The sequence below is a fragment of the Lutra lutra genome, chromosome 17 (assembly GCF_902655055.1).
Source record: "Lutra lutra chromosome 17, mLutLut1.2, whole genome shotgun sequence".
NCBI lineage: Eukaryota > Metazoa > Chordata > Mammalia > Carnivora > Mustelidae > Lutra > Lutra lutra.
This window is the reverse complement of record NC_062294.1, coordinates 29,779,829-29,806,058: the sequence shown is the minus strand read 5'-3', so window position 1 is coordinate 29,806,058 and position 26,230 is coordinate 29,779,829. Positions and strand designations below refer to the sequence as shown.

Sequence of the window (26,230 nt, the reverse complement as noted above, 5' to 3'; positions counted from 1 at the left end):
ACTCCTGCTGAACCAGAGCCCATTGTGGGCTTGATCTCATGACCCTGAGATCATGACCTGAGCCCAAATCAAGAGGCTGGGGCTCAACCGACTGAGCCACCCAGAAGCCCCTGTTATTCACTGGCTATCAGAAAAGCCAGCAATGGTAATATTTCATGAGTGATATAATTGGAAGAGGAAACTTGTAAATGCACATATTGAAATGAGATTAAATGCATGCTGACGGAGTTAGAGAGTTTCATGCAGTGCTTTAGTCACGAAACTTCGGTAATAAAGAGTGTGGATTGACTTTCCGGAATCCTGAGAATGGATAAATGAAAACAAAAAGAAATAACTACTTTGTATTATACAACTAAAATAGTTATTAAATAACTCATTCTTTCAGGTATTTTTAACTTTTTATAACTGTGAGGCAGAACTAATAGTTGATATGGCTCTGTCAGCAGCTAAGGGATTTTTATTGTCGTTGTTGTTAAAGTAATATATCATGTCTTGTATAATTCACTTGTGGCTACACAAGGGAAAGTATTTAATGTCTGATTATGCAGCACTTGCTGTGGAAAGAGCAGGGAGCCGGAAAGGGACAGTAGAGAGCTAAGGATCATTTAATGGACAGTCACTGAGGTCACTTACTGATGTCTTTACTGCAACATCATGTACATCTGCTTTCCCGTGGCAGGTTGTTTGATCATGGTTTAATGGTTAAAGCTTTGTAAAATAACAAAGAAGTCAGAAATCCTACTGGTCTCAAGTGTTATTATTTACAATTGGATGGCTAGCAAGAGAGTGCTTAGTTTGATCATACTAATGCCAAGCTGGGCAAGACACAAGGTGAAATCTCATGGAGTTCTGTCCTCTGACCCTTTGAGTAGACTAGTAAGGTATGAAATCTCAAGGTGGAAATTCCCTGGAGATTGAAATATGATTGAGGGAATGTGACTTTTTCATCTAAACAGGTGTGGCCAAGAGGAGAGTTGTTCTCCTTTTGGAAATGTAAGAGGTGAATTATTAGGTCCTTGAAGCTAGAATGTAGGTACAATAGCAGTGAAGGAGTTTTAATTAATCTGTTTCTCTCTTTTGTGGTTTGGAATTGTATTGTGCTTGTTCTTATATTTGTCTGCAAAATTGTGGGCAGCACTTTGATTGTGAAGAATCTTGGGTAAGTGATTGTTTCTGTTGGAGGTAGTTGGAGGTGGCTCAGGGAAACTGTAGTTTACAAGGTAGTTTGCTCAGATGAAGTCAAAAGAAGTTAGAGTTGTTCTTTCTAAGCCATTATCCTTGAGTAAAGAATCCAACATTTTATTTTGTTAGAGGTACTTTTTGCTTTGATTGTAATAATATATTCTTCAGATATGTAAAGTACCTTTCCCCCAAAGTTCAAGTCCTTTCCACAATCATGCCCCAACCTTTACTTCTTTTTAGATCTTGTTTAGCTGATTTTCATCATAGGAATTTTTTTCTTCATGAAACTTTCTTTTCTTTTTGAAACTTGGACTGCATTCTTAAAATTGATTGTAGGTGGTTGGAACTTAAGATCAGGTTGGTGAGACAAATAGATTTTGATACTCAAATTATTGTGTGAAGAGCTAAAGTATATATATTTTTTATGTGTGGTTTCACTTACGAAAAACATTCTTGTAAAAATATTTCTTGTCAGAGTAATTTACAAGAACAAGGAATGCTATTGCTAACTTTGTGGAATACTTGGGAAAGTATGAATTACAGTGAAAGGTGTTGTCTTAGATAGGATATTTTAAAAGTGCTGAGAAGTGTAGTGTTACAGTTTGATGTAAGAGATGAACTCTACTAGGAACTGAGTAATTTATAGAAAGGTGCTCATACTGAAAGAAGGAAAGAGAAATGAGAATTATAACTAATGAACTCACATAATGCCAAATTTATTGTCTTTACATGGACACAAAGTATGGATTCTTAGATCTGGAATAGGCAAAGATAAATACCCCAGCAAAAAAATGGACAAAAGTCATGAACAGGCATTTCACAAAGAGCTACTGCAGGTGGCACTTAACATATGAAAAGTTACTCAGCGTGATTAATAATCAAAGACATGTAAATTAGACTGAACTTGTTTTTTCATTTATCAACTTGCGAGAGATTGAAAAGTTTGATAATAATTGATGTATGTGTGAGTAAATGAAGAAATGGGTATTGTCTGTTAATGGCTGTGGAATGGGTATCGTTTTCCTGGAGGGCAATTTCACAATATGAATCAAGAGTCTAAAAAGAGTATACCTTTTGACCTAGTGAGTCTCCTGCTAAGAATTTTTATCTTAAAAGAAATCATCTGTGCCTTCTTGTCAAATGGTGGAGTAAGCTTATAGCTTATGTATGTCTTCTGCTCCAAATACATGTCAATGGTTGCTAACACATTAAAAGAATGAAAGATAAAAAAGAGTCATAGGTAGGCTTACAGGCAAGATATTGTTGTGGACCAGAAAGAGAACTAAATGTAAAAGGATAAGCTGGATTGAGGGCATGATCCTGCAAGGGCTTTGGGTGTGGAAATAAAAGGTAGCAGTTGTGAATTTAGGTGCTATGGGATTATGTGAACTCAAAGTTTACTCCTTGAGATGGACAGAACTAGGTTCACTGCATTAAGCCAGAAGTGGAGGTGAAGTTGTATTTCTCATAAAGGGGAACTCAAAAAAGACCCAACAAGTCAGGGGGAATAGCTTATATGGAGTGACGGGTTTTGAGGAGCAGGAGAAGAAAGATAAACCTTCAAGTACAGAAACTCAATCATTTTGATTGGTCATGGAGTAATGGGGGAGAGAATGTGGTGCTTCAAATCACCATAAGAGATTTGGCCTTGGACTGGTGGTATAGGGAGGCAACTATAGAATTACTATGGAGGGAAAGGTGAGCAGAGAGGGAGAGAGAGAGGAAGGGGGAAAAAAACAAAGCAAAACAAAACAAAAAGCAAAACAACAACAACAACAACAACAAAAGCCAAAGACAAAAAAGCCATCTACTTAGAATTAGCCTTCAAAACAAAATATCAAAAAAACCAAACAAAAAGCAAACCAAACCAAACAAAAAAAAACAAACTTAAAGAAAACAAATGCACGTTGTGAATGTTAAATGTAATATAAGTGATGGATCACTGAATTCTATTCCTGAAAACAGTATTACACCATATGTTAACTAATTAGATTTTAAATAAAAATATGAAAAAAAATAGTTAACAATGAGAACGAAGAATTATTCCAGGTGAGATTAATTTTAAAGATTTATTTATTTATTTATTTGACATACAGAGATCACAAGTAGGCAGAGAGGCAGGCAGAGAGAGAGGAAGGGAAGCAGGCTCCTTGCTAAGCAGAGAGCCCAATGCGGGGCTCGATCCCAGGACCCTGAGATCATGACCTGAGCCGAAGGCAGAGGCTTTAACCCACTGAGCCACCCAGGTGCCCCTGAGATTAATTTTATAGAAAAGTCAAAGACTGGGGTGCCTGGCTGGGTTAGTCAGTATAGTATGTGACTTTTGATCTTGGGGTCATGAGTTCAAGCCCCACATTGGGCTTAGAGCTCACTTTAAAAAAAAAAAAAAGAAAGAAAGAAGAAAAAGAGGAAAAAAAGTCAAACTAAAATAAGCATGCTCCCATGTCTAGGAAATTCAAAGGGATAAAGTGATGCATCACAATAAAAGTGAAAATTTAAAAAGCCCCAGATATGCACAAATGGAATAGGAACAGCTGTATATGAAAAATAGCCAGTTCTAAATTTTGGAAATTTAGGAAATTTTAGAAAAAGTAATGTCATAGAAACAATAAACTCAATAGATGGGGTGAACTTTAGATAGAAGCAAAGCAAGAACTGGTGAATTGGAGGAGAGCACTAAGGAATTCACCCAGAAGGCAGCATGAAGAGACAAAAGATTAAGAGAGGAAAAGAGAGAGAGAGAGAATGAAAGAGAGAGGGAGAATGAGAGAATGAGAACATGCATGTAGCAGACTTGAAGGTTATATTGAGAGGTTCCAACATGTGTCTGTTAGGAACGTGAGAAAAAGATAATGAAAGGCATGATGGAGAAGCAAAATGTGAAGACCTAGGAGTTGAGAATTTTCCTTATATAATGAAAGATACGAGTCTTCAAATACTTTGAGCGGGACCATCATTTTGAAACTGTAGAATACAAAAAAATCCTTGAGATTTGCCCCTCTCCCCAAATGCAGATTATTTACAAAACAGTCTCATTAGCAACAGATACTGGAAGATAGGAGAATAAAATCCTCAAAGTGCTAAGGGAAGATTATAGTTAATTTCAGTTTTAAAAACTGATGAAAAAAATACAGATATTTTCAATCATAAAAAAGGATGAAGAGGAGAGTTATCATCCATGGATTCTTTATTTTTTATTTTTTTTTTTAAAGATTTTATTTATTTATTTGACAGAGATCACAAGTAGGCAGAGAGGCAGGCAGAGAGAGAGAGAGGGGAGAAAGCAGGCTCCCCGCCGAGCAGGGAACCTGATGCGGGGCTCGATCCCAGGACCCTGGGATCATGACCTGAGCCAAAGGCAGCGGCTTTAACCCACTGAGCCACCCAGGCGCCCCTCATCCATGGATTCTTACTGGAACTGTTACAATTTAGTGAGAACAAAAGTGAATCCAGAGGGAAAGTTTTTAATACAGGAAACAAGGGTCACCGTAGAAATGGATGGAAAATTCACATAATTATTTGTTTAAAATACTACTTTTCTGTTTTAAAATAATACAAAATGAATACTCTGAAGAATAATAATGAGCGTCTGGAAAAGCAAATCCTGTGTGATCTGGTATTAAGGACTCAAAAGAGGGTACACAACTGGGATTCCTGATTTCTAAGAATGATAAATAAATATGATACCTTTGAGAGCTAACTTACATGAAATGGACACGTATCTTGAAAAATGCATTACTTAAATTGCCTCAAGAAGTAGTAGGAAGTTGGACGAAAGTGATGAAAGAAACTGAATAGTAACCAAAAGTCTATGCTCTAAATGACAACAGGCCCAGTTTTGTAGGCGAGAGATGCCGTATTTCAGTAATCCTCACTTTCCCTCCTCTCTTTTTTCAAAACCAGTTTATTGAGGTATAACTGACATACAAAAAAAGGGCACATATTTAAATTACATGACTTGATAAGTTTTGACCATGTCTAGACTTGTTGAATATTATTCATTACCCCTGTAGTTTCTTTGTGCCTCTTAGCGATGCTCCCCTCCTCTTCCCTCCTGCCCTGGCCCCAGTCAACCACTCGTCTGCTCTTTGTCACTATGGATTAATTTTCATTTTCTAGAATTTTACATGAATGGACTCCTTCAGTATGGTACTCATTTCAGCCTGGCTTCTTTCACTCAGCGTAGCGGTTTTGAAATTCATCCATGCTGTTGTGTGTATCCGTAATTCATTCTTTTTTATTGCCGAGTAGTGATTTTTGTATTGATAGACCACAATTTCTTTTTCTTTTTTCAGTAGACTCTAGTTTATTTTTTTGTTCACTTGTTGATGGACATTTGGATTACTTCCAATTATGGGCAATTACAGATAAAGCTGTTTTGAACATTTATGTACATGTTTTTGGATGGACATGTGCCACCGTATTTTAGGTCTGTATCTAATTTTTTTCAGAAATTGGCAGATTGTCTTCCAGACTGGTTGGACCATTTTATTTTCATGAGCACAATGTATTAGAGTTCTAGTTTGAGGGTTTTGAGAGTAGAAGTTCTCGATGAAGTTTATAATTTTTTTTTCTTTTATGGGTTGTGCTTTTGGTTTCATGTTTAAGAAAACTGCCTTGCCTAACCTAAAGACTTAAAGAATTTGTTTTCTTCTACTAGTGTTATAATTTAAGTTTTATGTTTATTTATATAGTTGGGTTTTACATTGATATGTTCAGTTAGAGATAATTTTTATATATGATACAAGATGTGGATTAAAGTTCTTATTTATTTATTTTTAAATAGATACCTACTTCTTCAAGAATTATTGATTGGAGGTTTTTTTTTCTTCTGCCATTGAATTAACTTTGAATCTTTTTCAGAATCTATTGACCACAAATGGGTGTGTCTACTTTGGGATTCTGTTTTGTTCCATTTATCTGTTTGTCTACTTTTATGCCAGTACCACACTGCCTTGATTTCTGTAGTTTTATATTAAGTCTTGGGAGGTAGAGTGATGTCCTTCAACTTCATTCTTCTTTTGCAAAGTTGTTTGCCACTTTAGAGCTTTGCATTTCCATATAAATTTTAATTGTGTTAATTTTTACAGAAAAAACCTGCAGGGATCTTGGATTGGGATTGCATCATTTTGGGGACAGTTTGACATTTTATGGAGTCTCCTGATCATGAACATAGCATATCTTTGCACTTATTTAGAAATTCTTTAATTTCTCTTAACACTGTCTTCTTCTTGTTTTTTCTTGTGTGAGTTTGGAAAACCTTCTGCCGGATTTATCCCTAAGTAGTTTTTAATTTTTGATGTTATTGTAAGTGATATTTAAAAAAAAATTCAGTTACATTTAGTTGATTGCTGGTATTACAGAACTGATTTTTGTATATTGATCTTGTAACCTTGTCCTGTAGGTTGTGTCCTACAACCTATCGAACTTAGTGGTTCTGAACTTAGTAGTTCTAGTTGCTTTTTTGGTCAAACCTGTATGGTTTTCTGTATAGGTGCTTGTGTTATATGCAAATAAAGACAGTTTTATCTTTTCTTTATTTCTTCCTAGTCTGGATGCCTTTCATTTCTTTTTCTGACTGTATTGTACTGGCTAGAACCTTCAGTACTATCTTAAATAGAGGAATGACAACAGACATCCTTGCCTTTTTCCAGATCATACAGTGAAATCATTTAGTCTTTTCATCACTAGGTATGATGTTAGCTATATGATTTTCACAGATTCCTTTCTCAGGTTGAAGAAGTTTCCTAGTTTACTGAGCGTGTTAAGTAGGATTGATGTTGGGTATTATCCTTTGTTCTTATTGTATCAATTCATATCACCATATGGTTTTTCTTTCTTAGTCATCAGTAAAGCTGATGATCCATAATATGAATTATGTCAGTTTTAGAATGTGGAATTATACAATTCCTCATTTGTGGAATAATACTTGGTGACATATTATTCTTTTATGTGTTGTCACATTCAGTTTGCTATTTTGTTAATAATTTGCATATTCATATTCCTGAGGGATAGTGGTCTATAATTTTATTGTAATAATTCTGCTTGGTTTTGGGAATTTCATTAATTTTTTGGATGAGTTTGTATGGAATTGATACTTCTTAATGAAATGTTTAATAGAATTGGACAGTGAAGGTTCTCAGGTTAGCGTTTTCTTTGTGGGAAGTTTTAAAAATACAAATTCAATTTCATTATTAGGTATAGAGCTATTCAGGTTATCTTCTTTAAAAAAAAAAGATTTATTTATTTATTTATTTGACAGAGATAGAGAGAGAGAGAGATATCACAAGCAGGCAGAGAGGCAGGCAGAGAGCTGGAGGGGGGGGAGCAGGCTCTCCGCCAAGCAGAGAGCGCAATGTGGGGCTCGATCCCAAGACCCTGAGATCATGACCTGAGCCGAAGGCAGAGGCTCAACCCACTGAGCCACCCAGGCGCCCTATTCAGGTTATCTTCTTGAGTGAAACTCGGTAATATGTGTCTTCAGGGAATGTTTTTCATTTTGTCCAAGTTCTGGAGTTTATTCTTTTAAGTTCATAATACCTCCTTATTTACCTTTTAATTGGCATATTGAGACTGCAGTGTTTTTTTTTTTTTTTTTTTTTTCCTAATCAGTATAGCTGGAGATTTAAAATTTTTTTTTCTCAAAGAACTAACTTCTGGTTTCTTTGATTTTCTTTACTTCTCTGTTTTCTATGTCATTGATTTCTACTCTGGTTTTTTTTTTTTTTTTTTTTTTTTTTTTTAAAGATTTTATTTATTTATTTGACAGACAGATCACAAGTAGGCAGAGAGGCAGGCAGAGAGAAAGGAAGGGAAGCAGGTTCCCCGCTGAGCAGAGAGCCCGATGTAGGGCTCGATCCCAGGACCCTGGGATCATGACCTGAGCCGAAGGCAGCGGCTTTAACCCACTGAGCCACCCAGGCGCCCCTCTACTCTGGTTTTTTATAATTTTCTTTCCTCTCCTTACTTTAGGTTTCTTTTGGTCCTCTTTTTCTTTTTCTTTTTCTCCCCCTGCCGCCTAGGAGGAAGCTAAGGTCATTGATTTGAAACCATTTTTCTTTTTTTTTAAATGAAGGCTTGTAACTACAGCTACATCCTAGAAATTTTGAATTTTTTTTTTTCATTTTCATTCAGTTTGACCTAGTTTTTCTTGTTTGGCTTTTTTGACCCATGGGTTATTTAGAACTGGGTTATTTAGTTTCCAGCTATTAAGAGATTTTCTAGATCTATTTCTGCTATTGATATTTAATTTCTTTTTGTTATAGCACCGTACCCACCCCCGAGGTTTACTGAGGTATAATTGACATATAACATTGTGTAGTTTAAGTTGTAAAATGTGATGATTTGATATATGTAAATATTGCAAAGTGATTACCACAACAGGGTTAATTAAAACCTCTGTCATTTCACGTAATTACTTTTTTTTTTTTTCTTGGTAAGATCTTTTAAGATCTGCTCCCTTAGCAACTTCCAGTATTGTTTGTTAGCTATTGTCGATTAGATCCCTAGGACTTCCTCATCCTATAACTAGAAGTTTGTACCCTTTGACCAACATCTCATTTTCCTCGCCGCCCAACGCCCCCCCCCCCCCAGCCCCTGGCAACCACTGTTCTGCCTTCTGTTTTACAGTTTGGCTTTTTTAGATTCCACACAGAAGTGAGATCATCCAGTATTTGTCTTTTATCTTTCTGACTTCATGTAATGCCCTCAAGGTTTATCCATGTTTTCCCAAGTGGCAGGATTTCCTTCTTTCTCACGGCTGAAAAACATTCCATTATATAGATATATCATCTTTATCCATTCATCCGTAGATGGACACTTAGGGTGTTTCTGTATCTTGGTTATTGTGAATAATACTGCAGTGAACGGGCAACTGTGGATACCTCTTTGAAATCCTCATTTTATTTTTTTGGTTTTTGTTTTTGGACATATACCTAGAAGTAGGATTGCTGGTAGTTCTATTTTTAATTTTTTGAGGAACCTCCATATTGTATTCCATAGAGTCTGTATATTCCTGCCAACAGTGCATAAGAGTTTGGATTCTCTTTTCTCACCAGGATTTATCTCTTCTCTCTTTTTTTAAAAAGATTTTATTTATTTATTTGACTGACAGAGACAGTGAGAGAGGAAACACAAGCAGGGGGGAGTGGGAAAGGGAGAAGCAGGCTTCCCTCTGAGCAGGGAGCCGGATGCGGGTCTCGGTCCTAGGACCTTGGGATCATGACCTGAGCCGAAGGCAGCACTTAACAACTGAGCCACCCAGGCGTCCCTTCTTCTCTTTTTGCTAATAGCCATTCTAACAGCTGTGAGGTAGTACCTCATTGTGGATTTGATTTGCATTTTCCTGATGACTAGTGATGTTGAGCACCTTTTTATGTTCCTCTAGGCCATTTGCATGTCTTCCTTGGAAAAATACCTATTCAGGTTCTTTGCCCTTTTTAAAATCAGATTTTTTTTTTAAATTTTGCTGTTGAGGTATATGAGTACTTCATATATTTTGGATAATTACTCCTTTTCAGAGGTGATTTGCAAATATTTTCTCCCATTCCATAAGTTGACTTTTTATTTTGTTCATTGTTTCTTTTGCTGTGCAGAACCTTTTTAGTTTGATGTAGTCCCACTCATGTATTTTTGCTTTTGTTGTTTGTGCTTTTCTTATCATACCCCCCCAAATAATTGTGAAGACCAATGTCAAGGAGCTTTTCCCTAAATTTTCTTCTAGGAGTTTTATGAGTTCAGGTCTTATGTTTAAGTCTTTAATCCATGTTGAGTTAATTTTTGTGACTTGTATAAGGTAGGGGTCCAATTCCATTTTCTGCATGTGATTATCCAGTTTTCCCAGCACCATTAATTGAAGTTACTATTCTTTCCCCTTTGAGTATTTTTGGCTATTTTGTCAAATATTAATTGACCACATAGAGAGAGTTTATTTTTTGGCTGTTGATTCTTTTTTTTTTTTTTAAGATTTTTTATTTATTAATTTGACAGACAGAGATCACAAGTAGGCAGAGAGGCAGGCAGAGAGAGAGAGAGAGAGGAGGAAGCAGGCTCCCTGCTGAGCAGAGGACCCTAGGATCATGACCCCGGCTGAAGGCAGAGGCTTTAACCCACTGAGCCACCTAGGCGCCCCATGGGCTGTTGATTCTGTTACAGTGCTCTCCATGTCTGTTTTTATGCCATTTACATAGTGTTTTTATTACTATAGCTTTGTAGTTTAGTTTGAAATCAGGAAATGTGAAGCCCCCAATTCTGTTCTTTCTCAGGATTTCTTTGGCTGTTTTGGGATCTTTTGTGATTCCTATAAGTTTAGGATATTTTTTAATTATTGTGAAAAAAGCCATTGGAATTTTGATAGAGATAGCATAGAACGTATAAATGGCTTTGGTGGGTAGTTATGCACAGTTTAGCAGTACTAATTCAATCCATGAACATGGGATACCTTCCCATTCATTTCTGTCTTCATTTTATTTTAGCAAAGTCTTATAAGGTATACAAATCTTCCATCTCTTTGATTAAAGTATTTGTTTATGAGATTATTACAAATAGAGCTGTTTATTTTATTTTTTTTTACAGATATTTTGTTGTTAGTGTAGAGAAACAACAGATTTCCGTGTGTTGTTTTTATGTCCTGCAACTTTGCTGAATTTGTTTTTTCTAACAGTTTTTTGGTGGAACCTTTAAGATCATTCTGTAGATAATAACGTCATATACCATCTCTGGCTGTAGATATATAGACATATATGTATGTGTATATGGTATATGTAGACATATACCATCTACAGCCAGAGATGGTATATGACCTTACTTACATTTTACTTACTTACTTACTTACTTACGTCTACTTTGCTTCTTCCTTTTTTTTTTGTTTTTGTTTTTTAAGTTTTTTTTTTTTATTCATCTGACAGAGATCACAGGCAAGGAGCGAGAGAGGAAGGGGAGCAGGTTCCCTGCTGAGCAGAAAGCCCGATGTGGGGCTTAACCCCAGCACCCTGGGATCATGACCTGAGCGGAAGGCAGAGGCCTCAACCCACTGAGCCACCCAGGAGCGCCCCCACCCTTTTTTTTTTTTAAAGATTTATTTATTTATGAGAGAGGAGAGCGGGGGGGCAAGGGCAAGGGAGAGGGAGAGAAAGTCTCAAGCATACTCTGCACTGAGCACAGAGCCTGATGTAGAGCTTGATCTCATGAGCCTGAGATCACAACCTGAGCTGAAACCAAGAGTCACATGCTTAACTGGCTGCACCCGCCAGGCACTCTGCTTCTTCCTTTCTGATTTGGATATCTTTTATTTGTTTTTCTTGTCTAATTGTTCTGGCTAGGACTTGTTGTAATACTTTGAATGGGAGTTGTAAGAATAGATACCTTTGTCTTGATTTTAGAAGGAAAGCTTGGAACCTTTCTTCATTTAGTATGATGTTGGCCGTGGGCTTGTCCTATATAACCTTTATTAAGTTGAGGTACTTTTTTTTTTTCTCTAACACGATTTTTAAAAGAGTTTTTTTGTTTTATTTTAATCATGCCAGAGTTATTGTATTTTGTCAAATGCTTTTTTTAAACATTTATTGAGATGATCATATGATTTTTATGTTATATTTTATCAATGTGGCCTATTACACTTACTGATTAATGTATACTGAACATCCTTGCATACCACGTATAAATACCACTTGATTATGGTGTATGATCCTTTTAACATGCTGTTGAATTTGGTTTCCTAATATTTTTTTGAGAATTTTTTTACATCTGTATTCATCACGAATATTGGCCTGTAGTTTTGTTGTCGTTGTTTTGTTTTTTCTTGTAGTACCTATAGGGCTCTGGTCTCCGGGCAATGCTAGCCTTGTAAAATGAGTTTGGGAGTGTTCCTTCCTCTTTAATGTTTTAGAAAATTTTGAACAGGATTTGCAGTATTTTTTCTTTAAATCTTTGATAGATTAACCAGTAAAACCATCTGGTTTTGGACTTTTCTTTGTTGGGAGGTTGTTTTTTTTTTTTAAAGATTTTATTTATTTATTTGACAGAGAGAGATCACAAGTAGACAGAGAGGCAAGCAGAGAGAGAGAGAGGGAAGCAGGCTTCCCGCTGAGCAGAGAGCCCGATGCGGGACTCGATCCCAGGACCCCGAGATCATGACCTGAGCCGAAGGCAGCGGCTTAACCCACTGAGCCACCCAGGCGCCCCTGGGAGGTTTTTGATTACTCATTGAATCTTTTTATTTGTTACTGGTGTGTTTAGATTTTCTATTTCTTCATTATTCAATCTTAGTAGGTGACCGTTTCAAGGGATTTATCAATTTCTTCTAGATTATTTCATTTATTGGTATCTAAATGTTCATAGTAGTCTCTTCTAATCCTTTCTGTTTCTGTGGCATCAGTTATAATGTCTCCTCTTTCTTTCTTTCTTTCTTTTTTTTAAAATTTAGTTGAGTCTTCTTTTTTTTTTTTCCTGGTTCATGAGTTAAAGGTTTGTTAGTTTTGCTTATTTTTAAAAAGAAAAATTGGTCTAAAGTATAGTTCAAGTTTAATGGTTCCATATTAATTTTCTTTCAGGATGATTTATCCACTGTTGAGATGGGGTAGTGAATTCCCCTACTAATATACTGTTGTCTGTTTTTCTTTTCAGATATGTTAGTATTTGTTTAATGTATTTAGGTGCTCCAGTGTTGGGTGCTTATATGCTTATTGTTATATTCCCTTGTTGAGTTGACCCCTCTATCATTATATAATGACCTTTTTGTCTCTTGTTAAAGTTGAATTAAATTCTATTTCATATATGTAGAGCTACATCTTTTCTTTTTTGGTTTCTACCTTGCATGGACTATCTTCATTCCTTTACTTTGAGCCTAAGTGTGTCTTTAGATTTTAAGTGAGTCTTTTGTAGACATTGTGTAGTTGGGTCTTTAAAAAAAAAAAATCTACTTAGCCACTCTATATCTTTTGGTTGGAGAATTTAATCCATTAACATTTGGAGTAATTATGAATAGGAAATGACTTACTAATGCCATCTTATCAATTGTGTTTTGGCTATCTTGGAGTTCCCTTATTCCTTTCTTCCTCTCTTGGTGTCTTCCTTTGTGCATTGATTTTTTTTTATAGTGGTATGTTTTGATTTCCTTCTCTTTGTGTTTGTGTATCTACTATAAAGTTTGGATTTTTGGTTTCCATGAGGCTTCTGTAAAAGATTTTTTACATGTAAGAGACTGTTTTATGCCGATAACAACTTAACTCCATGTGCATACAGAAACTCCACTGTTTTTATTTATTTTTTTTTAAGATTTTTATTTTTAAGTAATCTCTACACCTTTTGTGGGGCTCAAACTCAAAACCCTGAGATCAAGAGTTGCATGCTCCACCAACTGAGCCAGCCAGGTGCTCCAAAATTCTACCCTTTTATCCTTAAAAGTTTTTGATGTCACAATTTATCTCTCTTTATGTTGTGTATCATTAACACAGTATTGTAGCTATAGTTGTTTTAATGCTTTTTCCTTTAACCTTTTTACTAGAGATAAGTAATTAGCACATCACAATATTACATTATAACCCTAATAGAGTTCTGAATTTTACTATGTACGTTACCTCTATGTTGTATATTTTCATCCTTTGAAATAAATAGCATCCTTTCATTTCAGCTTGAAGAATTCTCTACTTAGCATTTCTGCAAGGCATATCTAGTATGGATGAACTCACTCAGAGTTTGTCTGGGAAGTTCTTTATTTTTCCTTCATATTTTTGGAGGACAACTTTGCTAGGTAAACTATTTTTAGTAGTTTTGGTTGGCATTTTTTTTCAGCACCTTGAATATTTCATCCCACTTTTTCTTGGTCTCTGAGGTTTCTGTTGAGAAATTCACTCAGAGCCTTGTATGAGTTCCCTTATAGGTGACAAACTTCTCTTCCTGCTTTTAAGATTCTCTCTTTGTCTTTAATTTTTGATAGTTTTACTATAATGTGTCTTGAGTTAGACTTTTTCAGTTGAATCTGTTTGGGAGTTCTAAAAGCATTGTGAATTTGGATGGCCAGATCCTCCCCCAGATTTGGGAAATTCCCAGACATTATTTTTTGGAATATGTTTTCTGTGTGCTTCTTTTTCTTCTATTTTTTGCCCCCCTCCTTAGACTCCAGTAGTTCATATTCTGCTTCTCTTTATGGTATTTCATAGTTCACATAGGCTTTTCTTCCTCTTTTATTTTTTTTCCTTGTTCTCCTTTATCTAGGTAATTTCAGAGGTCCTATTTTCTCCATCACAGATTCTTTCTTCTGCCTGATCCATTCTGCTGTCCATACTGTCTATTGTGTTTTTTATTTCATTCATTTTGTTCTTCAGCTTCATAATTTGTTTGGTTCTATATCATTTCTGTCTCTTTAACTTATAATTTTGTTCATGCATTGTTTTCCTAATTTCATTGAATTATTTTTCTGTGTATTTTCATAGCTTATTGAAGTTCCTTAAAATAGCTATTTTGAATTCTTTTTTGGATAAATCACAGCTCTCCATGTCTTTATAGTTGGTTACCAGAAAATTATTGCAATTCCTTGATAGTGTCATATTTCCCTAATTTTTTCATATTCCTTGAACTCTTTCATTGCTGGCTCCTTCAGTCTTCACTGACTGACGTCCAGAGAGAAATATCTTCTGTCAGCCCTACTAGGGATTCTGAGGCTTTCTCAAACCTGTGAATATCCCTGTTCCACACTTCTTGCTCCCTCTTGTGGCAGAATTTTTAAGCTTGTATGTCTTCTCTCAGTTTTGCAAAGCACCAGATAGAGTACTTACAACAGCTTGCCTTTTGCTTTTCCAAGGGCAGTGTTAAATGCTCAGGTTTATGATCTCTGTTTGATCTCCTCACATTCAGAATGGCTGTCTGTGCATGCTCAGTAGCTGTCTGGAAAAGCGTGCTCTTGTCAGCTGCCTGCTTGCTACAGAATGGGGGTTTGTGGGTGAGAACTGTGGAGCACTGGGTACTCATGGGCCAGTTGTAGGGATCAGATCATTGGGTGGGGTGATGTCAGCATCTTGTTGGTTGGCTTTCTAATGGAGCCCATGGTGTGGTTAATAGGATATTTGTCCTTTTAACATGTATGTTTTAAGCCTTGCCTGTTGTTCTCCTGTCAGTCACTACCCACCTTCCCAGTTGTGAAGCTTATGACTTGGTACTCTTGATGGGATGAGAGAGAAATGGTCCTGTTTGGCAGCATCCCATACAGATTGGGAAGCCGGGTGCTTACTCACAAAATTTCACTTTTAACCATGGGAGAAACATGGGTTAAGAAGGTTACTGGGTACTCTGCACACTAACATGTGCCCCCTATAGGAGAAGTAACATGGATAAAGTCAAGTCGTTCCTCTTATCCTCCCATCATGTCTAGTCATGGATTTTTCTTGCTTATATGGTGTGCTGGAACTTCTCCACTGTATTCTGTCACTTCCACATGGGCCCTCTTGTCTCTGGATAATTCTCTAAGTCAGTGTTCTCCAGGATTTCCTGGACCTTGGCTTAGACGGGCTGGAGTCTATTCACGGGCCAGTTTTGGGTCAATAGTGGATCTAGGTTTGTACATCTAATACTTGCTATTCAGGTAGGTGAGACACCTTCACAGTCCCTTAGTGTTTGGTGCTGGATCCTACAGCTTATGTCTATGGATGCCAATTTGTTTTTGTTGAGGGGGGTATACAGCTGAGCGATGTCTTACTCAGTTATGCTCCTGACTTCATTCTCCCCCAGAGAATGTATTTTTTTATGATCTGAACTTTTAGAAATATATTGATACTAGATATGGTCTTTCTTGCCAAACCTTCTGTGTGTATTTGAGACAAATGTGTATTTTGCCGTTGTTTGGTTAAATATTGTATAATTGTCAGTTTATGTTGGTTTATAATATTGTTCGTCTTCTATATTCTTACTGAGTGTTCTGTCTGCTTATTGAGAGAGGGATATTTAAATCTTTGGCTGTAATTGTGGAATCATCTATTTCTGTTTGCTGTTCTGTCAGTTTTCACTGCATGTATTTTGTAGATCTGTTGTTAGTTGCATCGATATTTAAGATTAAGTATCTTAATTTAAGATGAATTAACTCCTTTATCATTATGAAATGACAGTCTTTACTTCTTATAATATTCTTTGCTCTGAAACTCATTTTATCTGATATCAATATAACTACTTCAACTTTTTTTGATGAATACTACTGATGTAAATATTTTTTCCATTCTTTACTTTCTTAAATCTTTTTTTTTGGGGGGGTGGGGGGGTCACAAAATATGCGTAACATTAAATTTTACTATTTTAACCATTTTCCAGTGTATAGTTTTGTAGCATTAACTATGGTCATATTATTGTATCCATCCTTTTCCTTTTAACCTATTTATTTCTTTATATTTGAAGTTGATTTGTTATAGGCAGCAGAGAGCGGGATATTGATATTTTAAAAAATGTAATCTGGCTGTCTCTTTCAGTTGAGTTGTTTAGACTGTATATATGTAATGTGATTGTTTATATGGTTGGGTTTAATTCTAGCATTTTACTGTCTACCCTTTGTTCTCCTTTTTTCTCTGTTTCTCCCTTTTTGGGTTGATTTTTCATGATTCCATTTTATTGCTCTTGCTGGCTTATTACCTGTAACTCTTATTACCTGTGACTTGTTTTAGGGTTTCTAGCATTCATCTTTATCTTAATAGAATATTTCTTTAAGTAGTACTGTTTTAATTTAAATATAGTTTAAGAATCTTATAACAATATACTTCTGTTTCTCTTTGAGCATTGTAGTATTGTTACACGTTTCACTCCTACATATATTATAAACCCTGCTTTGTACTATTATTTTTGCCTTAAATAGTTATCTTTCATACAGATTTAAATAGTGAGGATAAAGTTTTTTATATTTTCAGTGTCGTTTCTGTTTTTGATTTTTGTCATTCCTTTGTGTAAACTCAGATTTCTATCTAGTGTCATTTTTTTCTTCTTGGAGTTCTTTCTTTATCATCTCTTACAGTGAAGCTTTGCTGATATTAAGTAATTTTTATTTTTCTGTATCTGCAAACATGTTTATTTTGCCTTTGTTTTTGTAAGGCATTTTGACTTGCTGTAGAAACCTAATTGACAAATATTTTTCTCTCAGTTATTTGAAAATATTTTTTCACGGTCTTTTGGCTAACATTGTTCCAATGAGATATTCCGTGTAATGATTTGTTTCTTTGTACAGACTTCCTTTTTCTCTGTTTTTAAGATTTTCTCTTTTCACTGATTTTAAGTAATCTGATTATATTGTGGTATAGTGTTGTTTCCTTATGTTTTTTGTGCCGAGGGTTCTGTGAATATTTATCTTGAATCTGTGGATTTATAGTTTTCATAAAACTGGGAAAATTTTTGGCCAGTTCTTTTTCTTTTTCCCATTCTCTTTCTTATTCTTTGGTGACCCTAATTACATGTATTTTACTGTTTAAGGTCCTCTCACAGCTCACTAGTACCCCATTAATTTTTTTTAACCTGTGCTGTGTTTTGGATAATTTCCGCTGATGTGTTTTCATGTTCACTGTTCTTTTCTTCTATGACATCTAATCTGCTTTGAAACCTATCTTGTTTGTATTTCATCTCAGACATGTCTAGAAGCATGATTTAATTTTCTTTATTCTTCTGTTTCTCTACTTATGATGTTCAGTCTTTTTGAGCTTATGAACCAGTTATATAACTTTTTTATTTTATTGATTACATTATTATTTTTTAAAGATTTTACTTTTTTGTTTATTTGAGTTGAGGGTAGAGGCAGAAGAAGAGGGAAAGAATCTTCAAGCAGATTCTGCACTGAGTGTGGAGCCTGACCAGGGCTAGATATCATGACCTGAGCTGAAATCAAGAATTGGATACTTAACGGACTGAATCACCCAGGCACCCCTAGTTTTTATAATGTACTTCTAATTCTGTCATTGGTACCATTTTGGAATCAGTTTCAGTTGATTGATTTTTCTTTCCATTACTTTGCCTTATAGTCTTAACTTGCTTTCCATGTTTGTGGTTTTGGTTAGAAATAGCTTGATCCTTTTAGTCTTTTTTTTTTTTTTAAGATTTTATTTGTTTATTTGAGAGAGAGAGAGAGCATGAGCAGAGGGAGGGGCAGGCTCAGCAGGGAGCAGGATACAGAGCTTGATCCCAGGACTCTGGGATCATGACCTGAGCTGAAGGCAGATGGTTAACTGACTGAGCCATCCAGGAGTCCTGGATTTTTTTAGTCTTGGTTTAAGAATTTTTAGTAAAGGGCAGAGCTGCAGTCTAGGGTCACTTTTTTGTTACAACTGAGGCAAAATCCTCCCGAGATTTTTTTCTGATATTTTGTGGATTATGAGATTATTTAGTCTGCTTGAATTTTCGGTCTGTAATAGCGTAGGCTCCCATTATTGGAAACGACAAGAAATGCTAAGTAAATTTCTTAAAAGAATTTCCTGAAAGCATTGTAGAGCTATCAAAGCAGCAAATACTTGGGTGTCCAAAATTAGTGCTGTAAGCATTTGTTTTAAATTTTAAAAGTAGGATTGCTTTTAATTAAAATAATTTAAGATTTTTGTATTTATATGTTCTTTTTAAGTTAAAAATTGAACAGTTGTTAAAGATAAAATTTCTGTTGCCTCTGAGTTGGTGTGGTTGGAGTATAGTGGAAATGACCTCTACTTGGGAAATGAGAGTATGAGTTGTGATTTTCTCATGACCAGCCACATAATCTCTTGCCAGTCACCTTATATCTCTGGATGGGCTTTTGTTTCTTCACCTGTTCTAAAATTTTATGACAATTTTTATTTTTATCACCAGCATAGCTAATTGAGGCATTTTATATATATAAAATTTTATGGAGAGCTTTTACATGTTTTTGCTGTAGTTCACCCAGGTAAATTAATACCTGAATTTCTCATGTAGCATGAATTTATGGCAGAAAGTGTAATTTGTTGGGTTACACATAGATTCTTTTATAGACAATTCATAATACTAAATAAAACTCTATCCAGAATAAGAGAGTAAATAACAGTAAGTGATTGCCAGAGTGTATTGAGGGTTTTTTATGTGCCAAGCCCTGTTCTTGGATCTCTGTATGTGTTCGTTTATACCTCATGTGAAGATGAGAGACTAGTTCCAAATTGTATTATCTAGATGGGTAGAACTGGTATTAGAACTAACTTTTGTCTTCTTAACTCATGCTTTGTTATGCAAGCCCCACCCCCTAATTTGAATGCCATTTCCCTAATATCTGCATAGGTTATCAATTGTGAAATGTACTAATATACATAACTGATGTTATTTCATCTTCGTAGCACTCTTTGAAACAGTGTTTTACAGATGAGTAAACTGTGTAACACATGTGGGAAGTGATGAGCCTGGACTGAAATTCTTTTCTTTTCCTCCAAATTCTGTTTATTTGCACCATGCCATTATTTTTAGCAAACAGAGGAAAGCAAATTCTGAGTTTCTTGAAGTGGTCGAAGTACTTTATTTTTTCCCCTTTCATTTAAAGCACATGTGGCATACATGTATATAAGATATTTATTTATACTTACTTTGGCTTAGCTCTTTGTTTTTAATCGTCTTTGTGGCGTTAGTTTGGATGTGTCTTTCTCAGGGGTTTTTTACTTACATTTAACGCCCTGCTTAGGGACTAGGTCAGTTTTCCCACTTATTATTTGAAACCCTTAGAAGATCAGGTGATTGTTTTTACACTAAACATTCATAAGCCTTTATTTGTGATTTATTTTGAAAAGAATCAGAGAACAAAATTAAATTTTTATCGAACCCAACAAAATATGATTCATGGTTAAAAATCATGTGGAAAATGGACAAAGGATAAAGAACAAGAGGAGTTAGCAGCATAATCTGAAGAGACTGAAGAAAATATATTTTATTTGTAGGTGAGATGCCCCCTCCTATGAAGAGTCATAATCTGGCTAATCTTCTTAATATAATAACTGTACGATTCTCAAACCATGTCTCTCTTTGACAAGATGGGCAAGCTCAGATAGAGCTTAAACTTCTCACCCTCAAGTCAGAGACTTAGGGTTCACGTTCAGTCTCCAACTTGAATCCTTTATGGTTTTGAATGGCAGTGTGTTTTTCTTAAGGTCTTGTGCATGTGTGTTCTTTCCTTGCTAGAGCTCTGGAAAGGGGCGTAGTCCTTATGTGCTCCTCCTACCAGGTGGGGAGGCTTGGGTTTTGCACTCTCTGGCTTCCGTGGGGCATTTGTGAGCTGCCTGATGTATTTGACACCAGTTGACAGCAAAGAAGTGTGTGAGCTGAGCAGTGTGTGGTAGGGCCCAGCTGTGTGGATTTACCTATATGTCAGGCCAAGGAGCAGCAGTTAGCCAGACCTGACAGTCAAACACCGAGTACCTTCTACCTCCACTCCAGAGAGCATTTTAATGTTCTGTGTGTTTACTGACTAGTTGGCATTTGACACAAAAGAAGTTGTCAGAGCTGGGTTGTTTTTTATTTTTCCCCTCTTCACTCTTTAGTGCGCTGGTCTATGAGAGTTTCCTCCAATACACTGCATATCACAAAGATACCCATTTTCCAAAACAAAGTAAAGAATCATGGCATCTGCATTTTTATACTGAATTTTACATTAAGAATTAGTAAGTAATATGTTTGAGTTAATAATAGGTAATGTGTTGAATAGGCAATCTGTTGACCTTGTTTAAAAATGAAAACAGTACACCTGGAATGTTTTGAATAGCATTGTTTCACCCTTACCCCTTTCCAGTCATTTCCCACCTCTACCTCATAGGCAACCATGGTGGTCACATATCTTTTATGTTTCTGTATGCACATGGAAGCAGATAGCCTGTCTTTTGTCTTCTGCTTCCTGAGATATTCTGGAGAGCTCTTCCTTTTGCTAAGGGAAACTTTCTTATTCTTGTTAACCGTTGCAGTGTATCTCATTGTTTGTACATTGGATGTACCATGGTTTATTTTGCTATTCTCTGTGGATGGACACTTGCATTGTCTCTAATCTTTTTGTTGAGTTGAGATTACATTTACATACCAAAATACTCATTCTTCTAAAGTGTACAATTAAGTGTTTCTAGTATGTTTCCAAGCTTTATTCCTACAAATAGTGCTCCAGTGGGCAAAACTTGCACATACATTCTCCTGAACATTGTACAAGTATATCCAAAGAAAAAAATCCTCAGAGGCGGGATTTCTGAGCCAATGGGCAAACACATTTATATTTGGATAGGAATTGTTGGTTGCTGTCCGTTGGTATTGTACTAATTTGCAGTCTAGAGTATGAGAGGACTTTTTCTCCATAGTCGTGCTCGGAGTGACTTTGCCTTTTTATAAAGCAATTTTAATTCTTAACAACTATGTGTGGAGTTCATGAACTACCAGTTTAATCTAATCTTAATTCCTGATTGAGTTCACCAAGGTGGAGATGACCCAAAAGTTCTTTTTAAGTCCATAAATATTATTGTTTATAATTGATCTCATTAGTTAATTGGTAAAATTGTAGGCTGTGAATGTTGATACACAGAATAGATTACAGATGTGTGGTCTTAAGTGGAGTGACTACTGGATCCGCATTCTTGCCTGCCATGTAGATATAATGATGCTCACAGTATCAAAATTAACATTTCCAGTGGAAAGAGACCATTTATATTCTCCTTGTTCTATAGTAGGGACATTCCTGTAGAATTTTATCCTTTTGATACAGCTTTCCAAGTTCTAATGTTTTATTGCCTGTCTGATACACTGGACTTCAACTGAGCTGGGGAGTAGGTTGTTTTTGTAATGATAGAGCTTAAGTATTAATTATAAATAGAATTTCAGCCTCCAATGATGCCTGTTGATCTATGAAACAGGTCTCTTGCTCTTTCTTCTCATTAAGGTAGAGTCTTTAATTCCTTAGAGGTATTGACCTTTGTGCTCCTTTTTATACACAGATTAGCCTTATAGACTTGCCTGAAGAGATCTTCAGGTGGTATGTATGTATGTATGTATTTATTTATTTATTTTAAGGTGGTATTTATAAGGCGTAGCCATTTCAAGTTTTGAGTTTTCATGTCCATTTGAATTGTTCAAGGATTTTAATAATGGGTTAAATTCTGTGAGGGGGCATTTAAGTATCCTGCCTATAAAAAGGACTGGTAAAAGATTCATAGGAAAATACAGGCTTTCCTGAGGTCGCAGTGACAATTGCGATATAGTTTTGATTAAATTTATGATGAAGTGTATAAATACATAAGTATATGCATGAAAATATAATTAGTTCTTTCTATGCCCCAAATAATAGCGATGTTGAAAACAGGTAGGCCACTTAACCAATGAATTTATCTAAACTAATGATTTCTGTTCGTATTCTAGATTCTTCATAAAGGAAAACTATTAGTAGTTTAACTTTTAAGCCAGTCTTACCATTATAGATGAGAAAATACCTTGAGTCCAAGCAGAAAGCTTTTATTAAATAAATAGATCAGACTTTTGTATGAGTATACTTGAGTGTTTTGCCTCTCTTAGATCAACCGGTTGTTATATTTCTATTCCTTTTTTCTTTATTTACTTGGGATAATTTGCAGAAAGATACGGAAAGATTTAAGTTTGGCCCAAAGGGTGTTTTCTCTGGACTACTCTGTGATAGGTCTGTGAAAGAAGGCTGCTTTATTGGGGTAGGAGAGGGTGATAGGTTCCCTGTGTCTGGTTGAGCAGGTTGCTGACTGCATATAAAGACAGTGTCCACTGGAGCAGGTGGGGGCTAAATTCCAGTTTGTATTCCTCAAGCCATGCCCCATGGAACAGGGCTACAATGAACCACAGCAAGGCATACCATTTTGTAATTCTTACAAAGGTGTTGATAACAGCCTGAATATGTGTCTTTTTATTTGTTTTATTTGAAAATCAGTTGTTTCCACCTTTTCTGTTTTTTCCCCCTTTGAGAAATTTTCTGTGGTATATAGATAATTCCTCTATGAGTGTGTGTCTTTATACACGCACACACACATAATGCCATTTATATGCCAGGTAGACTCTCACTCTCTCTCTGTCGTGAGTACACACACACACACACATACACACACACACCCACACACACCCACACCCACATGCGTTAGGTATTCTTTGAAAAAAAATCCCTCCGAAGGAGGACATCACCTTATATATATTCGATTCTTTATGAAATAACTTCATAATATGGGGTCCTCTCTTAGTCACTTTGTTTGAACAGCATGGTACTGTTCTGGAAGACTTGGAAATGGCCTCAGACAGTGTTAGCTGTGGATGCTTGAAAACGTTTCTTCATAAAATTGGAAAAGAAAAGAAGCGAAAATGCTTAACATGGATTTAGTACTTATTCTAGAAATGAAAGATCATGTTAAAAAAGTAACATATAAGTGGATACTGTATCAAATAAACATTTATAGGATGAATAAATCTTCCAAATATCCTGACATTGTGTAAATGGATACTGTGGTTTGATTTACTGTCTCCAGTGTTCGTGTGATAGAAGGATTCAGAAACTGCTGTGTCTCAAGCAGACTATACAGAAAGGAAGGTTTGCTCTGGAAAACTGTATAAGGTTTCTCAAAGAGTAATTCTAGTGATGAAAAAGACCCTGGTGTCAAAGAAACATGTCAAGATTGGTGAATCAAATTGTTCATGGCATATGAGATTGAATAAAACCATTATTTCTGAATTAATGCTTTATACAATGTGTAATTTAAATGTATGTAATTAAATTAATACATTTTATAATAGGCATATGGCTAATTTCTATCTCTAAAAGTTTCTACATTCAGGTTGGCTAAGTTTGTCTTGATACTGTCTTACGGGAAAAATTAGGGATTGTCTTATATTCTGATGACTTTATATTCAGTCACCTATATTCATTATTATTTCTAAACAGAAACTGAGGCTCTTGGAAGAGCTCGAAGATACGTGGCTTCCTTATCTGACCCCCAAGGATGATGAATTCTATCAGCAGGTAAGATCTTTTAGTATTTGTATCAATTTGTATTGATTTGTTGTGATCTGTGAAGCAGCTGTGGTCTGGAGAGGTTAAATGAGAATGAAATGGTCTGATTTGGTCTTCCAGTTCACTCCTCATCACCCACAGAACATCCCAGTTTCTTCCGATCTGTTTTCTGCTGTAAATTTAGGGCTTTGGCACAGTAGACTGCTTTCTTTGTCCGCAAACGTTCCATGCTTGCTTCTACTTCCTTGCCTCTGCTCCATTCTGTTTCTTTTGCATAGAATATCCTTTTGCCCCTTCCCTCACTGCCAGATGGCTAAGACTTCACTTACACATTACCTTCTTTGTGAAAGTTTCCTTGACTTACTTTACCTAAAGTAGAATCAGCCGCACTCTCTTCTGTGCTGCTTGGACCTTGTAAATACCTCTGTCATGCCTGTCACCTTGTATTGCAGTTATGGCATTCCATGTCTCTTTCCCTGAAGTAGTGGTAAAAACCCCAACAAACTGATTGTAGCAAAAGGGGAATTTATTGACTTCCTTTAACTTAGATATCTAGGAGTACGGGGCTGAATCCAACTTCTCAAAGGATGTCATCTAGATCCCTGCTTTTCTCTGTGTTGTGGTTTGGCTCTCCCCTGTGTGACTCCATGCTGGCTAGGCTCTAACCTGCTAGCATACCTAGGAGGAGTCTGATAGCCCAAGGGGTATGTGGTTTTAAGCACATGGGATCTTAGAAGAAGGTAGCCATTTCTTTTTTTCTGGTTCCATCTGATTTTCCTGGGATTGATCTTTGGTTAGAGTCCTGTGCCTATTCCTGAACCAGTCATTGCGTTCAGGAGTGTGAGATACTCCCATTTGCCCAGCCTCGTTCATGCACCCCCTTGTGGAGCTAAGTTCAGGTAAGACCATGTCCACTCAAACTGCATGGACTGTGAGTTGGATATGGATGGTTCCCCACAGGGAAATTGGAGTCCTGTTCCCAAGGAGGGAGAGGAAGTCATGTTGGTTGGGCACTAATAGTCCACATTCATCTGTTCTTTCCTACCAGAATGTAAGCTCTTGGGGATAAGAATTGGGCCCCTCATCTTTGTTTCTCCAGCACCTAGCAGGCACTTGTATATGATGATTCTTGGTAACCGTGGGAGGGAGACAGGAAAGAAGAGGTTTATCCATCTATCATTCAGGTCCCTGGACCTCCAGTTCACTCTCAGTTCCAGGACGTGTCTTTCACTGGATCAGTCCTTTTCTGGGTTGCTCTAGTTTCTCCTTTTTGTCCCTCTTTCTTAATCATTAGAGCTATAGCCCATTTTCCAACCAAGACATAAATCTGACTATGTCACCCCCCTGCTTCAAACCCGGCAGTGGCTGCTCCTTGCCTGGCTCTTGCCTTTCTAGTCTTATGTCCCCAACTCTTTCATCTTGTTGCCTGCACTGGTCTTTGGCAGGAGCTCAGACTACCCAGGCAGTCTCCTGTTTTGGGCCTTCATGCTATATCCTCTGCTGCCTCGCCTCCTCCCTCCCTTGGTGAACTTCTGTTACCCGTGAGCAATGTGTCACCTCTTGTAGGATGTCCCTGACATCTCCGCAGTGCGGAGACTTGTCTCTGCTTCCTCTTGTGTGTACCCGTAGCACTTTACATGCGCCTTTATTATCTCTGTGATTTTATTTTTATGCTTGTCTCCCCCATGCTCTGTGCTTCGTTTAGCGCCTGGCAGGTAGGTGGCTGGTGGGTGTTGCATTAATTTCCTTGGATGGGCATGTGAATTAATGCATTCATTTGTTAATTTAAAAACCAAGTTATGTAATAATGTTTTGTATGCTTTTAATTTTGTTTTTATACACACAGCCCTCTTCCCCAGGGAGGTGGCATTGGGCAAGGTTTGCAGGGTATATACAGAAATGTTGTATGCCAGCATGGTAGGGTTTTCTCTTTTGAGCTTTTCTGTTTTTCCAAATTGTCTTAAATGAACATGTATTCTTGGAAGTCAGAAAAACAAAACAAAAACAGTTATCCAAAGGACGCTTAAAACAAATAAACCCACAAAATACGATCAGTTCTTAAATCCTTATTACTGTTTTTATAGATAGAAGCCATCTGATACATGGTTACACACA

General features: G+C 36.4%; 1 protein-coding gene across 3 annotated transcripts in view; it reads left to right on the top strand.

Annotated features, from left to right (window-relative positions):
* The window catches only part of FTO (FTO alpha-ketoglutarate dependent dioxygenase), a 375,155-nt gene that overhangs the window by 83,924 nt on the left and 265,001 nt on the right, over positions 1–26,230 (top strand). For all 3 annotated transcript variants that reach the window (XM_047712437.1, XM_047712439.1, XM_047712438.1), the window contains exon 2: positions 24,047–24,124. In XM_047712437.1, coding sequence (XP_047568393.1) covers positions 24,047–24,124 — 78 coding nt within the window. The remainder of the gene's footprint in view (positions 1–24,046; positions 24,125–26,230) is intronic.